Here is an 18,648-nt window from a genome sequence, read left to right on the forward strand (position 1 = left end):
AACAAAAACTTTATCTTTGATCTTCATCTATAGGAAGTTCATCCAAGCATGCAGCATTGCACTGGAACTAAATGAGTGGTTAATGAAAGAGGATCAAATTGAACACCATGAAGAGCTCAAGTCAAATTTCAGAGACATGGTGAAAGAATTGTCTGACATTATTCATGAGCAGGCAAGTATTAGAGTGATTGAAAATGAAAACATGATATGGGGTCCCTAAAGTGTTACTTAGCAAACCTATTAGTTTGAAATGGTGTTACACTGAAATCAAGTCTGTTATTTTAAAATTTGTTTGTATATTCTTTAACTATTAAATGATGTAATGAAACTTAGAGTTTTTAAATTTTATTTATTTTTAATTGAAAGATAATTGCTTTACAGAATTTTGTTGTTTTCTGTCAAACATCAACATGAATCAGCCATAGGTATACATATATCCCCTCCCTTTTGAACCTCCCTCCCATCTCCCTCCCCATCCCCCCTCTAGGTTGATACAGAGCCCCTGTTTGAGTTTCCTGAGACATATAGCAAATTTCCTTGGCTATCTATTTTACATACGGTAATGTAAGTTTCCATGTTACTCTCTCCATACGTCTCACCCTCTCCTCCCCTCTCCCCATGTCCATAAGTCTATTCTTTATGTCTGTTTCCCTATTGCTGCCTTGCAAATAAATTCTTCAGTACCAACTTTTAGATTCTGTATATATGCATTAGTATACAATATTTATCTTTCTCTTTCTGACTTACTTCACTCTGTATAATAGGCTCTAGGTTCATCCACCTCATTAGAACTGACTCAAATGTGTTCCTTTTTATGGCTGAGTAATATTCCATTGTGTATGTACCACAACTTCTTTATTCATTCATCTGTTGATGGACATCTAGGTTGCTTCCATGTTCTAGCTATTGTAAATAGTGCTGCAGTGAACAATGGGATACATGTGTCTTTTTCAATTTTGGTTTCCTCAGGGTATATGCCTAGGAGTGGGATTGCTGGGTCATATGGTGGTTTTATTCCTAGGTTTTTAAGGAATCTCCATACCGTCTTCCATAGTGGCTGTATCAATTTACATTTCCACCAGTGGTGCAAGAGGGTTCCCTTTTCTCCACACTGTCTCCAGCATTTATTGTTTGTAGACTTTTTGATGATGGCCATTCTGACTGGAGTGAGGTGATACTCATTGTAGTTTTGATTTGCATTTCTCTAATAATGAGCGATGTTGAGCATATTTTCATGTGTTTGTTAGCCATCTGTATGTCTTCTTTGGAGAAATGTCTGTTTAGGTTTTTTTCCCACTTTTTGATTGGGTTGTTTGTTTTTCTGGTATTGAGTTGTATGAGCTACTTGTATATTTTGGAAATTAATCCTTTGTCAGTTGTTTCATTTGCTATTATTTCCTCCCATTCTGAGGGTTGTCTTTTCACCTTGCTTGTAGTTTCCTTTGCTGTGTAAAAGCTTTTAAGTTTAATCAGGTCCCACTTGTTTACTTTTGTTTTTATTTCTGTTACTCTAGGAGGTGAGTCATAGAAGATTTTGCTTTGATTTATGTCATCGAGTGTTCTGCCTATATTTTCCTCTAATAATTTTATGGTTTCAGGTCTTACATTTAGGTCATTAATCCATTTTGAGTTTATCTGTGTATAGTGTCAGGAAGCATTCTAATTTCTTTCTTTTACATGTAGCTGTCCAGTTTTCCCAGCACCATTTATTGAAGAGGCTCTCTTTGCCCCATTGTATATTCTTGCCTCCTTTGTCAAAAATAAGGTACCCATAGGTGCATGGGTTTATTTCTGGGCTTTCTATCTTGTTCCATATATTTCTGTTTTTGTGCCAGTACCATACTGTCTTGATGACTGTAGCTTTGTAGTATAATCTGAAGTCAGGAAAGTTGATTCCTCCAGCTCCATTCTTCTTTCTCAAGACTGCTTTGGCTATTTGGGGTCTTTTGTGTTTCCATATGAATTGTGAAATTTTTTGTTCTAGTTCTGTGAAAAATGCCATTGGTAATTTGATAGGGATCACATTGAATCTGTAGATTGCATTTGGTAGTATAGTCATTTTCACAATATTGATTCTTCCTACCCAGGAACATGGAATATCTCTCCATCTGTTTATGTCATCTTTGATTTCTTTCATCAGTGTCTTATAATTGTCTGTATACAGTTTGCTTGTCTCCTTGGGTAAGTTTATTCCTAGATATTTTATTCTTTTTGTTGAAATGGTGAATGGAAACAGATCACCAGCCCAGGTTGGATGCATGAGACAAGTGCTCGGGCCTGGTGCACTGGGAAGACTCAGAGGGATTGGGTAGAGAGGGAGGTGGGAGGGGGGATCGGGATGGGGAACACATGTAAATCCATGGCTGATTCATGTCAATGTATGACAAAACCCACTACAATATTGTAAAATAATTAGCCTCCAACTAATAAAAATAAATGAAAAAAAAAAGAAATGGTGAATGGGATTGATTCCTTAATTTCTCTTTCTGATTATTCATTGTCACTAGTGTAAGAATTCAAGTGATTTCTGTGTATTGATTTTGTATCCTGCGACTTTGCTAAATTCACTGATTAGCTCTAGTAATTTTCTGATAGTATCTTTAGGGTTTTCTATGTACAGTATCATGTCATCTGCAAACAGTGAGAGCTTTACTTCTTCTTTTCCAATCTGGATTCCTTTTATTTCTTTTTCTTCTCTGATTGCTGTAGCTAGGACTTCCAAAACTATGTTGAATAATAGTGGTGAAAGTGGACACCCTTGTCTTGTTCCTGATCTTAGAGGGAATGCTTTCAGTTTTTCACCATTGAGAATAATGTTTGCTGTAGGCTTATCATATATGGCCTTTACTATGTTGAGGTAGGTTCCTTCTGTGCCCATTTTTTGAAGAGTTTTAATCATAAATGGGTGCTGAATTTTGTCAAAGGCTTTTTCTGCATCTATTGAGATTATCATGTGTTTTTTTATCTTTCAATTTGTTAATATGGTGTATCACATTGATTGATTTGTGTATATTGAAGAATCCTTGCATCCCTGGAATAAACCCAACTTGATCATGGTGTATGAGCTTTTTAATGTGTTGTTGAATTCTGTTTGCTAAAATTTTGTTGAGGATTTTTGCATCTATGTTCATCAGTGATATTGGCCTGTAGTTTTCTTTTTTGTGTTGTCTTTGTCTGGTTTTGGTGTCAGGGTGATGGTGGTCTCATAGAATGTTTGGAAGTTTTTCTTCCTTTGCAATTTTTTGAAAGAGTTTTAGAGCTCTTCTCTAAATGTTTGATAGAATTCTCCTGTGAAGCCATCTGGTCCTGGGCTTTTGTTTTTGGGGAGATTTTTGATCACAGCTTCAATTTCAGTGCTTGTAATTGGGTTGTTCATAATTTTTATTTCTTCCTGGTTCAGTCTTTGAAGATTGAACTTTTCTAAGAATCTGTCCATTTCTTCCAGGTTATCCATTTTCTTGCTATATAGTTGTTCCTAATACTCTCTTATAATCCTTTGTATATCTGCATTGTCTGTTGTAACCTCTCCTTTTTTCATTTCTAACTTTGTTGATTTGATTCTTCTCTCTTCTTGATGAGTTTGCCTAATGGTTTGTCCATTTTATCTTCTCAAAGAACCAGTTTTTCATTTTATTAATCTTTACTATTGTTTCTTTCATTTCTTTTTCATTTATTTCTGCTCAGATCTTTATGATTTCTTTCCTTCTACTAATTTTGGGGTTTTTTGTTCTTCTTTTTCCATTTTAGGTGTAAAGTTAGGTTGTCTATTCAATGTTTTTCTTGTTTCTTGAGGTAGGATTGTATTGCTATAAACTTCCCTCTTAGAACTGCTTTTGCTGCATCCCATAGGTTTTGAGTTGCCGTGTTTTCATTGTCATTTGTTTCTAAAATTTTTTGATATCCCTTTTGATTTCTTCAGTAACCTGTTTGTTATTTAAAAATGTACTGTTTAATCTCCATGTGTTTGTGTTTTTTACATTTTTTTTTCTTGTAATTGATATCTAGTCTCATAGCATTGTGGTCAGAAAAGATGCTTGATATGATTTCAATTTTCTTAAATTTACTGAGGTTTGATTTGTGACCCAAGATGTAGTCTATCCTGGAGAATGTTCCATGTGCACTTGAGAAGAAGGTGTACTCTTCTGTTTTTGGATGGAATGTTCTGAAGATATCAATGAGATCCATCTCATCTAATGAGTCATTTAAGACTTGTGTTTTGTTACTAATTTTCTGTCTTGATGATCTTTCCATTGTGTGAGTGGGGTGTTAAAAAGTCTCCTACTTATTGTGTTACTGTCAATTTCTCCTTTTATGTCTGTTAGTGTTTGTCTTATGTATTGAGGTGCTCTTATGTTGGGTGCATAGATATTTACAATTGTTATGTCTTCCTCTTGGATTGATCCCTTGATCATTATGTAGTGTCCTTCCTTATCTCTTGTAATATTCTTTATTTTAAGGTCTACTTTGTCTGATATGAGGATTGCTACTCCAGCTTTCTTTTGCTTTCCATTTGCATGGAATATATTTTTCCATCCTCTCACTTTTGGTCTATATGTGTCTTTAGGTCTGAAGTGGGTTTCTTGTAGACAGCATATCCATGGGTCTTGTTTTTGTATCCATTCAGCCAGTCTGTGTCTTTTGGTTGGAGCATTTAATCTGTTTCCACTTAAAGTAATTATTAATATATTCCTAATGCCATTGTCTTAATTGTTTAGGGTTTGTTTTTGTAGATCTTTTTCTTCTTTTGTATTTCCTGACTATATAGTCCCTTTAACATTTGTTGTAAAGCTGCTTTGGTGGTACTGAATTCTCTTAACTTTTGCTTGTTTGAAAAGTTTTTTATTTCTCCATCAATTTTGAATGAGATCCTTGCCAAGTACAGTAATCTTGGTTGTAGATTTTTCCCTTTCAGTACTTTAAATATATCCTGCCATTCTCTTCTGGCCTGCAGAGTTTCTGCTGAAAGATCAGCTGTTAAACATATGGGGTTTCCCTTGTATGTTACTTGTTGCTTTTCCCTTGCTGCTTTTAATATTCTTTCTTTGTGTTTAGTCTTTGTTAGTTTGATTAGTATGTGTCTTGGTGGTGTGTTTCTCCTTGGGTTTATCCTGTATGGGACTCTTTGCACCTCTTGAACTTGATTGACTATTTCCTTTTCCATGTTGGGGAAATTTTCAACTATAATCTCTTCAAAAATTTTCTCATACCCTTTCTTTTTCTCTTCTTCTTCTGGGACCCCTATAATTCAAATGTTGGTGTGTTTAATGTTGTCCCAGAGGTCTCTGAAACTGTCCTCAGTTTTTACTTTTCATTCTTTTTACTTTATTCTGCTCTTCAGCAGTTATTTCCACCATTTTATCTTCCAGCTCACTGATCCATTCTTCTGCTTCAGATATTCTGCTATTGATTCCTTCTAGAGTATTTTTAATTTCAGTAATTGTGTTGTTTGTCTCTGTATATTTATTCTTTAATTCTTCTAGGTCTTTGTTAATTGATTCTTGCATTTTCTCCATTCTGTTTTCAAGGTTTTTGATCATCTTTACTATCATTATTCTGAATTCTTTTTCAGGTAGTTTGCCTATTTCTTCTTCATTTATTTGGACTTCTGTGTTTCTAGTTTGTTCCTTCATTTGTGTAGTATTTCTCTGCCTTTTCATTATTTTTTTAAACTTATTGTGTTTGAGGTCTTCTTTTCCCAGGCTTCAAGGTTGAATTCTTTCTTCCTTTTGGTTTCTGCCCTCCTAAGTTTGGTCCAGCTTTCTATATTGTGAGGTTTGTGCTGAGTTTTTTTTTCCCTTCTCATGTGCAGGGCTGAGTGAGGTGGTAATCCTGTCTGTTGATGATTGGGTTTCTTTTTTTGTCCTATTTGCTGTTTGGATGAGGTGTCCTTCACTGGGTGTGACTGGTGGTTGGGTGATGCCAGGTCTTGTATTCAAGTGGTTTCCTTTGTGTGAGTTCTCACTATTTGATACTCCCTAGGGTTAGTTCTCTGGTAGTCTAGGGTCTTGGAGTCAGTGCTCCCACTCCAAAGGCTCAGGGCTTGATCTCTGGTCAGGAACAAAGATTCCACAAGTGGTTTGTTATTGGCATTAAGTGAGATTAAAACAAATACCCAAAATGAGAAACCAAAGATGAACCCCAGACAAATGGCAGTTACAAAATCAGGCAAATAATAATTAAAATAATGGAATATACACATATACATATACACCCATAAGCAAAATCAAAACAGTCCAACAAAAATAAAGTACAATAGATTGACCAGTGAACAAAGGAAACCAAAAATTATATCTACCAGTTAAGACAAACTAACTAAAGCACAAGTTAAAAAATGAAACTAATGCAATGTGCCATGTGGGGGATAAAGCAATGAAAACAAAACTAACGAACATGTTGAGAGGAGAGGAAATAAAGAAAAGAAAGAAGAGATATGCAAAGTTAAATAGAGGTAGATAAAGAAGATTTATATACATTAAAGATTAACTGCAAGGGGAAAAGAAAAGTAGGAAAAGCAAACAAATTGATAAATGTAGAAAAATATAATAATATGCTTAAAAATTTAAAAATTAAAATTTAAAAAAGGGAAAAAAAGAGAGGAAAACTCCACAAAACTGCAAAAGGCCAATGTAGAGGCAGAGGTTTATAGCAATGATATAAAGTGTGATTAAAAAAAAACCCTCAAAAGCTTAATTGTGTTTCATAGTGCCTATAAAATCGACAACTACAATAGAGGGGGGAGAAAAAGAAAAAGAAAAAAAATCTTAAAGAAACTGCAGAACAAGTCAAAATATAAGAATAGTAAATATTTTTCTTGAGTCACTGCTGTCAGTGTCCTTTCCCTTGCTGGGAGTCATAGTCCACCTCACCCCCCTAGGGTGCCTTCCAACACTGTGCTGGTCTCTGGACCTGTTGTGGGGCAGCTCAGACTCTAATCTGGTCCTACTCCTGTGTGTTCTTGCCTCCAATGTCCACAGCTATCAGAACTAGTGTGTTTTCTTTTGTGGGAGCTCTCAATGTCCTTTTATATATTCCATAGACACAGAGTCTGCCTAGTTGATCATGTGGATTTAATCTGCAGCTTGTACAGCTGGTGGGAAGGTTTTGGGTCTTCTTCCTTAGCCACACTGCCCCTGGGTTTCAATTGTGGTTTATTTCCACCTCTGCACATGGGTCGTCCACTTGGGTTTGTTCTTGAGGCTGCCCTGGGGGACTTAGGTCTGCCCCAGTGAGGGCCAGCTTCGGAGGTGGTGTACCTGCTTCGGTCACAGGGTTTCTGGAGGCACCAAGTACTCAGGATAGTTGGAAGTTAGGGCAGCAATAAATACAGTGCTCTAAAAGGGCACTTGTATTTATTACAAGGCAATGGCAACCCACTCCAGTACTCTTGTCTGGAAAATCCCATGGATGGAGGAACTTGGTGCATTGAAGTCCATGGGGTCACTAAGAGTTGGACACAACTGAGGAACTTCACTTTCACTTTTCACTTTCATGCATTGGAGAAGGAAATGGCAACCCACTCCAGGGTTCTTGCCTGGAGAATCCCAGGGACGGGGGAGCCTGGTGGGCTGCCGTCTCTGGGGTTGCACAGAGTCGGACACAACTGAAGTGACTTAGCAGCAGCAGCAGAAGGGTATGGCAACCAATTTTGGCCAGTACACTCCAACATTCTTGCCTGGACAACCCCCCTGACAGAGAAGCCTGGCAGTCCACAGTCCACAGGGTCACAGAGTTGGACACAACCGAAGCAACTCCATGTGCATAGATGCAAGATTTTTTCGCCTGTGACAGCTCTGCCCCAGTGAGGGTTGAGCAAGAAGGTGGCTCAGCTGCCTGGGTCACAGGGGCCATGGCGGCACCAAGTGTTCAGGGACACGGACTGCCTCCGCTGTAGGAGTTATGGCCCTATCAGAGTCTTTTCTGAGCCTCTTGTAGCTGGCGATCAGAAGACCTCTTTGGCTAGTCTTTCTCTGTAGCTCTGCCCATTCAGGCACTTAGTGATCTCCCTTGCCTGAGGTCCTACTCTGTAGTTCAGTGCATCAGTCACTTCGAGGAACACCCTGGATAGGGTCCGGCTCTGTAGTTCAGTGCAGTCAGAAGTTTGATGGGTCAGCCTCTCTATTGTTCAGCTTCCAGTGCTGGCGTGTGGGGAGAGAGAGGCTGTGTTGATGGCTCCAGCAGTATTGTCTTGCTTCCATGGCTGTCTGGCTTTCCTCCACAGGCACTTTCCACCACAGTTTCCTCCCTCATGTCTCCTAGGTCAGTCTTGCCACAGTCAACAGAAGCTCTTGCCCTGGAATTGCTCCACAATCCCGGAGCTCCAGCTTCCAGCTGCTGTGCCTTGTAGGGGACCTGCATCCCTGTCTGGGGTATGTATGGCTGTGGCAAGGACTGTCTGATTCTCATTCCATTTAGGCTGCCACAGATCAGCTGTTTCACTCTCAGCCTTAAATGTTTCTCCTCTGACTCAGACAATTGCCCCAATGTGGGGATTGGACCCCTGCTTCAGTTCCCCCACCCACCAAGGGAAGGTCCAGTCCTAGTAACACTCCTGTTTTTTCCCCCTAATTGTTTCATCCTACTGAGTTTTTGCATGGTTCTATTAGAAATACCAAGGGAAAATTTCATGCAAAGATGGGCTCAATAAAGGACAGAAATGGTATGGACCTAACAGAAGCAGAAGATATTAAGAAGAGGTGGCAAGAATACACAGAAGAACTGTACAAAAAAGATCTTCATGACCCAGATAATCACAGTGGTGTGATCACTCACCTAGAGCCAGACATCCTGGAATGTGAAGTCAAGTGGGCCTTAGGAAGCATCACTATGAACAAAGCTAGTGGAGGTGATGGAATTCCAGTTGAGCTATTTCAAATCCTGAAAGATGCTGTGAAAGTGCTGCACTCAATATGCCAGAAAATTTGGAAAACTCAGCAGTGGCCACAGGACTGGAAAAGGTCAGTTTTCATTCCAGTCCCTAAGAAAGGCAATCCCAAAGAATGCTCAAACTACGGCACAATTGCACTCATCTCACACGCTAGTAAAGTAATGCTCAAAATTCTCCAAACCAGGCTTCAGCAATACGTGAAACTGTGAACTTCCAGATGTTCAAGCTGGTTTTAGAAAAAGCAGAGGAACCAGAGATCAAATTGCCAATATCTGCTGGATCATCGAAAAAGCAAGAGCGTTCCAGAAAAGCATTTCTTTCTGCTTTATTGACTATGCCAAAGCCTTCGACTGTGTGGATCACAATAAACTGGAAAATTCCGAAAGAGGTGGGAATACCAGACCACCTGGCCTGCCTCTTGAGAAACCTGTATGCAGGTCAGGAAGCAACAGTTAAAACTGGACATGGAACAACAGACTGGTTCTAAATAGGAAAAGGAGTACTTCAAGGCTGTATATTGTCACCCTGCTTATTTAACTTACATGCAGAGTACATCATGAGAAACGCTGGGCTGGATGAAGCACAAGCTGGAATTAAGATTGCTGGGAGAAATATCAATAACCTCAGATATGCAGATGACACCACCGTTATGGCAGAAAGTGAAGAGGAACTAAAAAGCCTCTTGATGTGATGAAAGTGAAAGAGGAGAGTGAAAAAGTTGGCTTAAAGCTCAACATTCAGAAAACTAAGATCATGGCATCTGGTCCCATCACCTCATGGGAAATAGATGGGGAGACAGTGGAAACAGTGTCAGGCTTTATTTTTTTGGGCTCCAAAATCACTGCAGATGGTGACTGCAGCCATGAAATTAAAAGACGCTTACTCCTTGGAAGGAAAGTTATGACCAATCTAGATAGCATATTAAAAAGCAGAGACATTACTTTGCCAACAAAGGTCCATCTAGTCAAGGCTATGGTTTTTCCAGTGGTCATGTATGGATGTGAGAGTTGGACTGTGAAGAAAGCTGAGCACCAAAAAATTGATGCTTTTGAACTATGGTATTGGAGAAAACTCTTGAAAACCCCTTGGACTGCAAGGAGATCCAACCAGCCCATCTTAAAGGAGATTAGTCCTGGGTGTTCATTGGAAGGACTGATGCTGAAGCTGAAACTCCTGTACTTTGGCCACCTCATGAGAAGTGTTGACTCATTGGAAAAGACCCTGATGCTGGGAGGGATTGGGGGCAGGAGGAGAAGAGGATGACAGAGGATGAGATGGCTGGATGGCATCACCGACTCGATGGGCATGGGTTTGGGTAGACTCCGGGAGTTTGTGATGGACAGGGAGGCCTGGCATGCTGCGATTCATGGGGTTGCAAAGAGTCAGACACGACTGAGCGACTGAACTGAACTGAACTGATAAACTCTTTTTGAGTCATTGGGTACTCCTGTCTGCTCTCAGCTGGTGTTTTGCAAGCACTTCTGTGTCTGAATGTGTAGTCCTGATGTATCCATGGAGAGAGATGTACTCCATGTCCACCTACTCCTCTGCCATCTTGTTCTACACCGCAAATCAGATTTGAAGCAATTACTGACAGTTGCTTTAGCAGTTGTTCAAATAGTAAACTATTTTGTTCTTTGCACCACAGTGCCATTAGAAGTGAGTAGCTGTGCAAGTCTGAGTTGATCTACTGTGAGCATGGCTAAGAGTCTCTCAAGAAGAGTCCTAGAAGAGTGATTGGCTCAAATGATTGGCTCAGTAACCAGATCCCTAAATGAATATCCCTGTTTTAGCTGTAAGAAACTAGATACAGTTGGCCCTCCATATTAGCAGCTTCCACATCCAGGGATTCAACCAACTGCAGATCGAAAATATTTGAAAAAAAAAATTTCTAGAAAGTTCCAAAAAAGCAAAACTTGAATTTGCTGTACATAGGCAGCTATTTACATAGCATTTACATTGTATTAGCTATCATACATTATCTAGAGATGATTTTAAAGTACAGAGGAGAATATGCATAAATTTATGCAAATACTGTATGATTTTGTACAAGGGACTTGAGCATCCTCAGTTTAATAACCGTGGGGGAAGGGGGACAGTGGTCCTGGAACTAATCCTCTGAGGATACTGAGGGACAACTGTATGATCGTTTATGTGAGATCCTGAGTGAATTTCAAAATTCAGGAATTATCTTAATAACCATACAGCCTGCAAAACTCTCTTTTCATAATACCTAGCATTCTAATGTTTGACTGACTGTTAATGACAGTTATAGCTAACTTAGTAAAACACAATCTGAAACATATAGAAGCAAAGATCTGCTGACCACTGACAGCCAAATTATGTCATAATTAAGTAGTTAAGACTCTTATATTTCTACTTACCTGAATTATCAGAGTACTCCTGAATTATCCTGGTAAATGTCATTCCTATATTAGGCTCCTGAAATCTGTGTTTACAACCACTCTATACATGGATTGTCACTCAACTATTTTAACATCTTCACCACAGATGTAGAAGTCATGGCCTGATGGTCTGATCCCTCAGTGCCTGAGCCCTATTGAGCTTACATAATGTCTCTTTGCTTTCCTTAAGAAGGAAAACAGCCAATAAGATAAATATTTGCTTCAGAAACTCTTCAGACTCTCAATTTTTTTGAAATTAAGACCCCTTAAAAGAAACAAGGATAACTACAGCCCTTTAGAGAACACATTCTTATTGCTGGTTCCAGAAAGGAGAACCTCCTATGTCCTGGTGTGAACATTTCACTGCTTGCCTGAAGACACTCCCCTGGGTGAGACCATCACATGGAGGGTGTACGTACAAATGGACTGACCATGGTTAGTGCCGAAGGACTGCAGTGAAATGGTGGGGAGGGGGAGAAGAGAGATTTCAAGGAAAACAGGAGCTAGTTGACTCCAAGTTCTACCTTTCTCGTGGTATCTTGTATGCTTTCTCTTAGAAAGGACTATGGGAAATTTATTACAGTTAGTCTAAAGTTGCACTGCGTGACCAGGAGTCCAGTTTTCTAACCGTGGTCATCTTCTCAGTATGGAGAAGCCAGGCAGCTAGACTGTCATCATCCCATCTTTCAATGAGATGAGTCATCCCAGTCTCCTACTCTCCCATTCTTATGACTGGGAATCTCGCCGGCCTGAGGAGTCTGGAATCAGTGATCCGTTTCCTCTTTTTGTCATCTTAACTTCTGTTAGCCCACTTAGGAGTGAGTGTAAAGCATCCCAAGGCATACCTTTGCTGCTTAGTTTTCCGAGGTCCTTTTTTGTCTCCTTCCCAAAGCAGTCAGGTGATCAGGACTAGGCAGGCAGGGAATCATTCCACTTCCTTTATTGTCTGTATCTCAGGTTCAGCCCCTGAGTACAGTGGGGATATGCCTCTTTTCACCATCACTGTTCTGGGGTATGTTGAAGTGTTAATCACTCAGTCATGTCCGACTCTTTGTGACCCCATGGACTGTAGCCCACCAGGCTCCTCTGTCTGTGGAATTCTCCAGGCAAGAATACTGGAGTGGGTTGCCATTTCCTTCTCCAGGGGATCTTCTGAACCCAGGGATCAAACTCAGGTCTCCTGCATTGTAGGTGAATTCTTTACCATCTGAGCCATCTGGGGACTACTTTAATCAAATAGACAACATAATTTGTTCCTAGAAACTGTTCAGTTTATGGGGTTCTGTTCTCCACTGTCCATAGGAAAAAACAGCAAAACTCCTCCTTTACAAAAATATAAAACAATTATAGGATTTTAAGCCAATATATATTACAGTTATAGAATTTGCATGCAACTGTATGACCTAGCCTTGAACTCTAAATTATTCAAATTGAAAGCAAATTATTCAATTTACTGCTATTATGATGATCAAGATATTTAGAGCAGTCATTCTATACAGTCCTTTTTTCCTTGTTAAAAAACAAAATTCAGCTGCTGTTGTTCAGTTGCTCAGTCATATCCAACTCTTTGCAACCCCATGGACTGCAGCACTCCAGGCTTCCCTGTCCTTCACCATCTCCTGGAGTTTGCTCAAACTCATGTCCATGATTCAGTGATGCCATCCAATCATTTCATCCTCTGTCATCCCCTTCTCCTCTTGCCTTCAACCTTTCCCAGCATCAGGGCTTTTCCAATGAGTCCGTTTTTTGCATCAGATGGCCAAAGTGTTGGAGTTTCAGCTTCACAATCAGTCCTTCCAATGAATATTCAGGACTGACTTCCTCTAGGATGGACTGGTTGGATCTTCTTGCAGTCCAAGGGACTCTCAAGAGTCTTCTCCAACACCACAGTTTGAAAGCATCAATTCTTTGGCACTTAGCTTTCTTTATGGTCCAACTCTCATATCTGTACACGACTACTGGAAAAACCATAGCTTTGACTATATGGCTTTGTCAGGAAAGTAATGTCTTTGCTTTTTGTTCAGAGTCAGCTGAGTCAGTTTTAAAGATTAGGCTTTATTCAGTGACTCACAAGTCCAGCAGGATCCCATGTAGCAGATTGAAAGGAGCTCTGAAGAGCCATAGAAAATGGAAGCCTTTTACAGGTAGAAGGAGTCAGGTCAAGGAAGTTATTCTAAAAGAGACAGGATTGTTTCAGGCAAGGTCACCTTCCTCTGGGGCACAACAACGTTCTGTCAGTTGGATTACCTCACTAATGCTGACCAGGAAATTCCAAACTTGAAAGTAATACATGTACTTTTTTGACTAGTTAAGATTACCTACCTGGAAAAGGCTGAAACTAAAGTTAGGCTATATATTATATCTCAGGTGATGTGGGTTTAGCACAAGTGACTCCATTTTGGACCTCTTGTCTCTGTCTCTCTCTCTCTTTTTTAATATTTATTTGGCTGCACCATGTCTTAGCTGCGGCATGTGGGCTCCAGCTCCCTGAGCAGGGGCTGATCCCACTACCCCCTGCACTGGGAGCGTGGAGTCCCATCCTCTGGACCACCAGGGAAGTCCCTTGTCTTTTTTTAACACCCTGAAATTGGGGTTTTATGAATCTGCTGTCATATTTCCCACCTGTCTTTCTCATTTAATTTCTATAAACCATGACTATTATATTTAGTTTCAGAGACCAAATTTTAGACCCTTGATATTATATATTACACACTATATGTTATATATTCTTCTATCTTATATATTATAGATAATATATTTATAGCTAACCAAGAAAAATCATTCTTTCTATTGGTTTATATTTATGAAAGCTGTATGGTCATGATGTATCATATTTAGGTGTACCTTAGTTCAGGCAAATGTAGAGTTTTTAGTGGAGTTTTATAAATCAACATTTCCAATTACAGTCTCATATAAAATAACTATTTTTATGCTGGAGAGGGTGTGGAGAAAAGGGAACCCTCTTACACTGTTGGTGGGAATGCAAATTAGTACAGCCACTATGGAAAACAGTGTGGAGATTTCTTAAAAAGCTGGAAATAGAACTGCCATATGACCCAGCAATCCCACTTCTGGGTATACACACCGAGGAAACCAGATCTGAAAGAGACACGTGCACCCCAGTGTTCATCGCAACACTGTTTATAATAGCCAGGACATGGAAGCAACCTAGATGCCCATCAGCAGACGAATGGATAAGGAAGCTGTGGTACATATACACCATGGAATATTACTCAGCCATTAAAAAGAATTCATTTGAATCAGTTCTAATGAGATGGATGAAACTGGAGCCCATTATACAGAGTGAAGTAAGCCAGAAAGATAAAGACCATTACAGTATACTAACACATATATATGGAATTTAGAAAGATGGTAATGATAACCCAATATGCAAAACAGAAAAAGAGACACAGATGTATAGAACAGACTTGTGGACTCTGTGGGAGAAGGCGAGGGTGGGATGTTTCAAGAGAACAGCATCGAAACATGTATATTATCTAGGGTGAAACAGATCACCAGCCCAGGTTGGATGCATGAGACAAGTGCTCGGGCCTGGTGCACTGGGAAGACCCAGAGGGATGGGGTGGAGAGGGAGGTGGGAGGGGGGACTGGGATGGGGAATACATGTAAATCCATGGCTAATTCATTTCAATGTATGACAAAAACCACTGCAATGTTGTAAAGTAATTAGCCTCCAACTAATAAAAATAAATGGGGGAAAAAAAATAACTATTTTTAGTCACAAAATTTGAGATTTATTATTTCCCAAAGGTAAATATAATAATATAAAATAAGATAGAATATAGCTGTGCATTGAAATGTCAATTATCTGTTTAGTTCCATAAATGATGACTTGACAAAAAGATATGGCCTGGATACTCCTTGGCCCTTTTCAGTGTTATCTGTTACACTATATCAAAATATGAAGTCCTTTGTAAAACTTCTTCAAGCTTTTACAAGAGGAAAATTTTTTATTATAGACTTTATAATAAAGATGTGAATTGTAGCAACACAAATGATATGACACATTACTGCCACCAGAAGCCATTTGCAGGCTTCCTACTGAAGTTTCAAAGCTAATTTGAGAACCTAATACTGAAAGCTTGAAAACTAAGTTGGGACTGTTCATTAAAGAGGTTGGTATGCTATTCTTTCATCTAATCCATGCATGAGATATCTGTTGCTTTTGATCACACAAAATGGATAATTTTTTAAATGTCTATACTATTATGAATATATATGTTTCTATGCTTATAGGGTATAAAATTATTAATATATTTATGAAGTTCTTCATTAAAAAATTTTTTTGCATCAATTAGTTTACATAATTATGGTATATATTTGGAAATATTGACTTATTTTCTCTTCACTTAAAATTATTCCCCAAGTCTCCAGGAAACGGGCATGGGTATCTGCATATTGAATAGCTCCCAAGTGAACTTGAGAACCACTCTTAGAAGATGATCTATAAACTTGTATCAAAAAGTTCACTGTTGAGGCTCTTTTCTGACCATCTATTAAAAATTTTTTTTAACATTTTATTACCTCTCACTTTCTGTTGAATTTTGCATTTTACAACCTTTCATTTTTCTTAATGAGTAACCAGATCTTTTTTGCTTTTTTGACATGCTGCCTTTGTAATACAGCTTTGAAGACTTGAGTCTGTATTGTTTTTCTTTGCTCTTTCTGCTTTACATCATTTTAAATAGCTAAATGTCAGTGATAAATTGGAATATGCCTGTGATTTTGTATACACATGCTTTTTTTGGCTGTGGCTATTTTGCTTTGTATAAACATGCCATTTCTTTCATTTTAGATAATACAAGAAGACCCAATGCATTCTCCCTGGATGAGCAGCATATTACATGTATTTTGTGCAATTAGTGGTTTGTCAAGTGACCGAAGTTATGGTTCCCCAAGATACACTGCTGAAATATGAGGACATGCAGATGTCAAGTAACAACAAGACTGAACTTTCTCAGGAATATTTGGAGCTGTGCAAATGTTAAAAATTTAAAGATTTGTTATACACAGAGTGTTTTTTCCTGACACCAAAATTTTCATGCTTTCATACAGGGTGCTTACATATTTGTAAATATTTAAGTAACTTGAAAGTGCCTGGAAAATTGCACCACTGTGCTTAGTTTGTACTTTTTAGGTAAATCTATATACTGAGAAGTAGAGCTCAAAAACTTTAATTTGATTTGCTTAATTGTTACTTATGGCACTGTGTAAAATGGTATAATGGAACTCAATAAAAGGTAAAACTTCTTTGTAATTAGAAGTGAAGGAAATAATACTTTGAAATTACTGTTTTTCTTGACAGGAAGCTAAATTCATTATTATACTAATCCTTGGAGAAAAAATTGATAAAATTTTCACAAAACATGAATGCTTCCAACTGAGGAGATAATTTGAAACCTTGCCTTCCAATGGTCTAGACTGGGCTAAAGGAAACAAAAGCATTATGTGAAAAGGAAAATTTCACAAAGAAAGGATATATATCGAAATACAAGGCTTACCAATCCTTCAAATTTTGATCCAATGATGCTAGGTATTCCAGTCAGTGGTCTCTCTAACATACAAGACAAGGGATTCCTTTGTGGCCTATGTTTGCCTGGCAAGCAGTCTTTGTTGCCAAAGCTTCATTAGCTGAGGCTGTCCATAAAGCTAAACAAACATCTCTGAGATATGCAGTCACTATATACTATGCAACTTCAAAGAGTTAGCAGCAGAATCTGAGGGTAGGGATTTTGTAATGATGATTGTCTTCAGTTTACAAGGTTAATAAGGATTTTGATAGAACTTGATGATCACAGCATTTCTTGGGTCAGTATACATAACCACCACTTAGCAGCTGCTGGCTAAGGATTACATCTCTAACTGTGAAGAAACCTCAGATTAACTAAATAATTCAGGAGAAACCAAGATGTGAAGGACATTTTTAGCTTAAACTATCCATAAAATTTTGGCTGCCTTTCATGTAAACTTTAGTCCTAGATTCATTTTTCATATGTAGTTTAGCCTATTTTATAGACAAAAAAGGAAAAAACAGACACTGAAATATAAGTGGATTGCATGGAGCTTTGGCTTTTTATATACTCTGTGATTAAGTAAATCTTAGAGCTTATTATGCACCTGGCTTAGCCATTTTTCTTTACATGTCATTTTTAAGCTTTCAGGAGAGCACTAAATTACTTATGAAAGGTTAATTTTGTATTTTAATAAGGGGTTCAGAAATTCCAGAAGCAGTCTGTAATTTCTTAATATCTTGGAGTAACATAAAGAGTTAGTTTCACCTTTAAAACTATTATATGTGGCACATATATGTAAAAAAACTCACCCAGAGAGAGTGCTGCCTTTTGAGAATGAGGTGTATTGGGGAAACGAGTGTTCTTTTGTTAATAACCAGTCCCTATCTTATCCCTTAGCATGGCATTGTGCCCCGTGGGTCATTTTAAAAGGTATAACAAATGACCCCTGCCCTCAAGGAAGCTGCAGTCTAGTTGAGGAGGCAAGATAGACATGAAATTAAATAATACAAGAATTAACAATATAAGACAAGATAAGTTGTCTCTGAGGACTGCCAAATGAATGACACTGTTCATAACTCAGATCATATTCAAGGGATGAGAAACTGCTGTGAGTTTCAATGTTCAGGGATGACTTTATGGAGAAAAGTAAGCTTTGAACAGGCTTTCAAAGATGAGAAGCTATTCTAGGCAGGAGGACCATCACAAGCAAAGGTGCAGAAATAATTTGTAAAAGTTCAAGGGATGGTGAAAGAGGCCAGTTTTGTTCAAGGGAGTAATGGATTCTGCATCTAGAAAGAAAATTCACACCTAGATTTTGGAAGGCCTTTAATACCAGGATAATAGTATTTGGACTTTACTCGATAAACAGAAGGAAACCAGTCAAGGTTTTTGAATGGAGAGATTACTTGACTAAACATTATTTTTATAAATGTAATCCTTTATATTGCTGCCAGATGCCTTTGAGTCCAAGAGAGATGGACATATGGAAACCAGTTAGATAGTTATTGCAGTAATCTTAATTATGAATCCATAAGCCCATAGATGTGAACAAGAATGGAGAAGAAAGGATAAGTGCAAGAGATACTGTGTTGAAAGACTGGACATGATTCATTGATGGCCAAGGAGAAGAAAGGAAAAGTTAAAGACAATTTTGTGTCCTGTGGCCACAGGCCTCCAGGTCATGGCACAATTTCCCTAGGTTTTTTTCACCAGCTTCCAAACTTTCTGAGGGTAGAAAGGTATATAGAGAGAACACGGTAGGTTAGACTAGAGAAAGCCAGCTAAATATGCTTTGAAACACTGTGTATGTTAGGTATTACTGTTT

The 18,648-nt window shown here is 38.5% G+C and overlaps 1 protein-coding gene across 1 annotated transcript in view; it reads left to right on the top strand.

Moving 5' to 3' along the window:
• DOCK11 (dedicator of cytokinesis 11) overlaps window positions 1-16,505 on the top strand; it is a 214,143-nt gene extending 197,638 nt beyond the window's left edge. The window contains 2 exon segments of the mRNA XM_070462215.1: window positions 34-172; window positions 16,106-16,505. Coding sequence (XP_070318316.1) covers window positions 34-172; window positions 16,106-16,228 — 262 coding nt within the window. The 3' untranslated portion in view covers window positions 16,229-16,505.
• The last annotated feature ends 2,143 nt before the right edge of the window (window positions 16,506-18,648 follow it).

Source organism: Odocoileus virginianus, unplaced genomic scaffold (genome assembly GCF_023699985.2).
Source record: "Odocoileus virginianus isolate 20LAN1187 ecotype Illinois unplaced genomic scaffold, Ovbor_1.2 Unplaced_Scaffold_1, whole genome shotgun sequence".
Classification (NCBI taxonomy): domain Eukaryota; kingdom Metazoa; phylum Chordata; class Mammalia; order Artiodactyla; family Cervidae; genus Odocoileus; species Odocoileus virginianus.